The sequence below is a fragment of the Sinocyclocheilus anshuiensis genome, unplaced genomic scaffold, assembly GCF_001515605.1.
Source record: "Sinocyclocheilus anshuiensis isolate Anshui unplaced genomic scaffold, SAMN03320099.WGS_v1.1 scaffold11657, whole genome shotgun sequence".
NCBI classification, from domain to species: Eukaryota; Metazoa; Chordata; class Actinopteri; order Cypriniformes; family Cyprinidae; genus Sinocyclocheilus; species Sinocyclocheilus anshuiensis.
In genome coordinates this window covers 1-5,623 of record NW_015540614.1, presented here as the reverse complement: position 1 = coordinate 5,623, position 5,623 = coordinate 1, and the positions used below count along the sequence as shown (strand labels likewise).

At 38.0% G+C, this 5,623-nt stretch overlaps 1 protein-coding gene and 1 pseudogene across 1 annotated transcript; one reads left to right on the top strand and one right to left on the bottom strand.

Annotated features, from left to right (window-relative positions):
* Window positions 1-783: 783 nt before the first annotated feature.
* LOC107687348 (proteasome subunit beta type-7-like) lies at window positions 784-1,655 on the bottom strand. The gene is made up of 4 exons (XM_016484627.1): window positions 1,586-1,655; window positions 1,201-1,291; window positions 1,014-1,111; window positions 784-928 (listed from the first exon to the last, which is right to left on the bottom strand). Exons 1-4 carry the CDS (start codon window positions 1,645-1,647, stop codon window positions 784-786), a joined length of 396 nt encoding a protein of 131 aa, XP_016340113.1. The 5' UTR covers window positions 1,648-1,655.
* A 33-nt stretch (window positions 1,656-1,688) lies between these two features.
* On the top strand, window positions 1,689-3,299 carry LOC107687347 (proteasome subunit beta type-6-A like protein-like; annotated as a pseudogene).
* The last annotated feature ends 2,324 nt before the right edge of the window (window positions 3,300-5,623 follow it).

Genomic DNA, 5,623 nt, shown 5'->3' with positions numbered 1-5,623 from the left:
AGAAAGGAACAATTGAAATCGCATCATATGACCCCTTTAAGAAAACTAGGTAACACTGTTGTGAGGGTGTTTCTAACAGGCTGATAGAATGATGGCAAATTTGACATCTTTCTGTCTTCTGAACCTTGTTATCATTCTTTCAATATTTTTTTTGTCTATTGGAAAGTCAAATGCTATCTATTATTTTGTTTTTGCAGCAAATGTGGATGCAAAAATTGTATGTGTTGTAGTTTCCATTCACCACTATAGAGGTTTACCCAACTCTGATGACTTCCACCTCTGAGAACTCATGTGAAAAGGGCCCATTACACCACTGTTTGTTCAGATCATATAAAGAACGCCCTCTCATATGGAAGGCCTTGTTTATCTTTGATGACTTCATTACAATTTCTTCATAGCTGGTTTATTAGTAGAAGTCATCATATTTGGGTACACTTCCATAGTTGTTAGCAGAAACTACAACAAATATAGCAAAAGAAAAACAATAGCGTTTCTATGGCTCTCCATGAGAGTAAAAATGTCAAGAGATTGATAATGGGGGTCAAAAGAGAGGAAGATGTCAACATTTTTGATCAGCTGTTGGATCAGACACCCTCACGCAGCAGCATTAACTAGTTTTCTGTGATTTAAAACAAAGGTAATATAACACAAAGTATAGTGTTATTAATGTACATAAATGATTTTTTGGTGAAATGGGCCCATAATGTTAATATAGTGAAACAACTATACTCTGAGAAAACCTTAGGCAAACATTTGTCCACTTCTCCGCCACAATCAATCATTCTACCTGAAAAGAAAATCCTGCAAAATGCGACTGGCCATAATGAGGCGCGGGTTGCGGCCCATGGAGAGGATCTGGAGCGCAAGATTGAAGCGTAGCATATCTGTCGTTTTCTCTGTATCAGCAGCAGTACCAGCACCACAACAACTGCAGGAGTAACATTGCATTATTTTAATGTTCATCTGAAAAGTGTTTGCAATGTTAGATACATCTGTCTGCAAGAGGTGCTTACTAAATATTCGGGGTTATGTAGTGAATTTTGCTGCAGTTTTTATCTGCCACAACCTCTCCAGATGTTGCCCTAGTATCCGCACCAAGAACCACACCATCCTGAGCAGAAAAGAAGTACAGACACAGAAAAAAACACTGATTACATGTAACTGTGGCAAATTATTGTATCATTATGCAAGCTGTTGTACCTTAAAAATGACTCCAGCAATTGTTGTCCCAGTTTTTTTAACCTTTAACTTTAACGTGCTTTTCTCCCCTGAAGCCTGAAGCCTTGAGTTTCTGTTGACAAGAGATGCGGGATTATTACCTTCTGCAGTTTCACAATTCAGCACGACTATTTGGTTCTTTTAATGTAAAGGCACGCACATTTACAAGTCATCTCTTCATTTCTGAATTCACTTGTTAAATTCGTTCAAAACAGACTTCACCATTTAAACACGACTTTCTGCGAGATTTCCTTTCACTTTCATTTAGCTTTATTTTACAAAACTTGAACAAAAGAGATTATCCATATTATCAGTTATCACTAATGTTTAAAGCCTGAGATTACGATTCATAGTCTGTAACACCTACCTGATACAGTTTTCAAAACTGAAGCCACCACTACCGAGCTCGAGCACATAGGGAGAAGGCATGTTCACCTTTCGCGGCGCAACTGAATATCCCGAATGATGTGATGTCAAACCGAATGGAGGCGCACGCGCTACAAGGAAGTTCGGCACGGCTCCCCAAAACCGTAATCAACCAGCGGATGTCTCCGAGGGTGCAACGTCGACGGTAAAAAGCCTCAAAGAAACAAAAATGAATGAAATGAGTGTAAATGGCGAATGGCGGTCCTCGAAAGTCAGTACAGAGGTAAGACAATTGATTTGAAATCTAAAGACGAGTTTTAATAAGTGTTGCTTTGATCAGCCTTGTATTATGTATTAATGCATAATACTCAGTATTGTATTAAAGCATAACTGTCAAATCTCGTGTAGCCTATAACATATTCTCTCCACATTTTTTGAGTTTTAAAAAAATTAAGCGAAAGCATAATATGCACAATCATGTCTGACCCCCTCACATCGACACCTAATAACGTGTTTATATCTTAATGAAATACATTTTAGACAACCATCATAGCAGTGAGATATGACGGAGGAGTGGTGATTGGATCTGATTCACGAGCCTCTATGGGAGAGTAAGTGTTCTTTCTTCTTTCTTTGCAGTTGTGCACGAACCACTTATCTAATACTGTGGATATTTCTGTTTTTTCAGAGAATATGTATCATCAAGGGTGATCAACAAAGTTATCCAGGTTCATGACAAGATATTCTGCTGTATGGCTGGATCACTGGCTGATGCTCAGGCGTCACAAATGCTGTCATCCATCAGCTCAGTTTTCACAGGTCAGCATATGTCAATTTACCTTCAGCTTGTCTTTTGCAGCTGCATAATTATTATAGAGCGAGGATGGATGGATAAAAGAGCATAAACATTCCCGTATGACATAGCAACCTATCTCTTCTGTATAGACTAGTGACTTTATATTTAACGCTGCTTATACATTTGTTTTAGCATGCAAATGGAGGAGCCCCCTTTGGTCAAATCTGCTGCAGCCATCATGAGGAGCTTCTGCTATACCCATCGAGATGAACTCAGTGCCGGGTTTATTGTGGCTGGTTGGGATCGCAAAAATGGCCCTCAGGTGTGTAATGTCATTTTTTAAGTTTCATATATCTATGGAATGTTTTTCAATTCAATTCTAAAACATAATAAGACTTGTCTTCCTTTTTTCAAAGGTGTTCCAGGTGTCTCTTGGAGGCATGATTCTAGAGCAGGCGTTTACTATTGGTGGGTCTGGTAGCACCTTTATCTATGGCTATGCAGATGCCAAATTCAAGCCTGGAATGACCAGAGAAGAGTGTCTCACTTTTACAACTAACGGATAATTGCAGTTAATTTTATATGCTTTGACAGCTGCACTCACTCCCTTTCCATCAATCTGTCCCTCTTACTCTACTTTCTTTTACACTGTGCTGTTTGTCTCAGAATCACCGAATTATTCACACGTTATTCATTATTTTTCCCCAGCTCTTTCATTAGCCATGGACAGCGACAATGTGAGTGGTGGCGTCGTGCATCTTGCCATTGTCACAGAGAAGGGTGCAGAGAGGCAGCTGATTCCGGGCAACAAACTGCCTGTTCTACAGAGCTTGGCTTAAGTGCCAACATTTTACCTGTTGTTGCTTTCACTTGTGTGTATTCTCATGAATTTTGTACTGTAAACAAAATCATTAAAAATGGCCAAAAACACAGTCTTTGAGTAGCCCATCAAAAAAATTTAAAAATCAATAAAATCAATAGCTCAACATAATGTTCTTGCGTATGTGTTCTGTTATTCTCACAGTTAATTAACCCAGTACACTATGAAATAGGAAATATATGCTTTATAAAAAAAATTTGAAAACTCACATTTTTACTCAGAAATTAAGCATACAGAAGACCTGGGAGTTGAGCTCTCTGAAGATACGTGGGATAAGTGTTTGGCTGTGACTGTCAACAGCAGACACCAACTGATCCAATTCAAGGTTGTTCGCCGCTTGCATTACACTAAAACCAAGCTGCATAAAATTTTCCCTTCTGTTTCACCAAAGTGTGACAAGTGTAAGGTGGCAGAAGATACAACTTCTCATGCTTTCTGGTTTTGCCTTTTATTGTCTGGATTTTGGTCAAACATATTTGACTGGTTCTCCAAAGCTTACAATAGGCCTCTTCCAGCGGATGCAGAACTTGCTATCTTTGGTTTTTCCCAGCGCACCTTTTGCCTTCCAGGAACATTACAACAGTCTCTAATGCTGCATGACTGTGGCTAGAGACTTGTGCTTAAGAACTGGAAATCCCCATCACCCCCTTTCTTTCAGATGTGGATTACGGGCATAATCTCTGTTATACAAATGTAAAGACTCAGATTCTTGAGGACTAATTCCATTGAAAAGTTTTCCGCTGTTTGGGGTTTATTTCTTGGATGTTTGGACGAGTTAGCCGCTCAACTGGTTCCTAGAGACTCCTCTGAGGCTGTACATCCCTTCTGGGCACCTTGACTGATTGTTTTGCAGCTTGTTACTAGTACTTTTGTATACTGGACCAAATATTCATCCATATTATCATTATACATTTTTTAAATTTAATTTATTGTTTATTCATTATTATTATTTTATTTTAACATTATTATTATTGTTATTATTTGACTTGATTTCCCTTTTTTTTCTATTTGTGTGTGTAGTCCGAGACGGTGTTGTTTGCTTGTTCTTAACTTTGAAAAATCCTTAAAATAAAGTATAAAAAAAAAAAGAAGAAGAAAAGAAATTCAGCATAGGATTAGAGGAGAGTAGAGGAGACTGGGGAGTGTTTCAACACTTTTTGCTTCAACATCTGATATTTTTTATCTATTTATTCATTTGTTTTTTGTTCTTTGTGCCTCAAACTTTGACTTCATTTGATATAAGACAATATAGAAAACATGGATATCAGTTTCAATTAAGTACTTAAATATCGCATATTTAAGAGTCTATGTGCAAAATAAGGAAATGACAGAATGAAAACAACGAATTTAAATGAAAAATCACTACTTTGATATGTTATACCAAAAAATGGTTAAGCAGGTGTTGTAAAATGAGGACGCTTCTGTGCGCACAGGAGCGCAGCTCAGCGTCGTGACGCGTTTGCACACGAAAGTGAAAGTAGGCTGGTGAGTTGTCTTTTGCTCGACACATTTCTATCAGTTTTTAAATAATTAACCCGCTTAACCAAATACCCTGTAATTGCTGATACAGCTGTACAGGAGCGTTCACAGTCCGACACGATGCAAGGGAGTAATTGCGACTTATGGCGGGTCCAAAGGATTCAAAATGGGAGTAAGTCTGATCTCAATGAATCGGTCAAACACAGTAACATTTCTTTCCTATTGTAATTTTTTCAGATAATGGAATATTTAAACGCAGTTTTCCCTTTTACCCTGTCTTTAGACGACAATTATAGCCATAGAGTTCGATGGTGGAGTAGTGCTTGGTTCCGACTCGAGAGTTTCTGCAGGGTGAGACTTCACTGAACTTGACATCTTACCTGCTACTAGTCTCTAAATATGTCTCTGGGTCTATAGATTGATGTTTCTTTCCAGTATCAGGATGGGAGAATAATTAAACATAAATTGCCTACTTTAATCATATGTTTTCCAGGGCATCTGTGGTGAATCGTGTGATGAACAAGCTCTCACCTCCATGACAATATCTATTGTGCTCTGTCTGGATCAGCAGCTGATGCTCAAACCATTGCTGAGATAGTCAACTACCAACTGGATGTGCACAGGTACCAGACCACTTTCATCTACAGTCATGGCCAAAAATATTGGCACCCTTGGTAAATATGATCAAAGAAGGCTGTGAAAATTAATCTGCATTGTTAATCCTTTTGATCTTTTATTTAAGAAAATCAAAAAAATCTAATCTTTCATTGGAGAATAAGAATTTAAAATGGGGGGGAAATATCATTATGAAATAAATGCTTTTCTCAAATACACTTTGGACATAATTATTGGCACCCCTAGAAATTCTTATGAGTAAAATATCT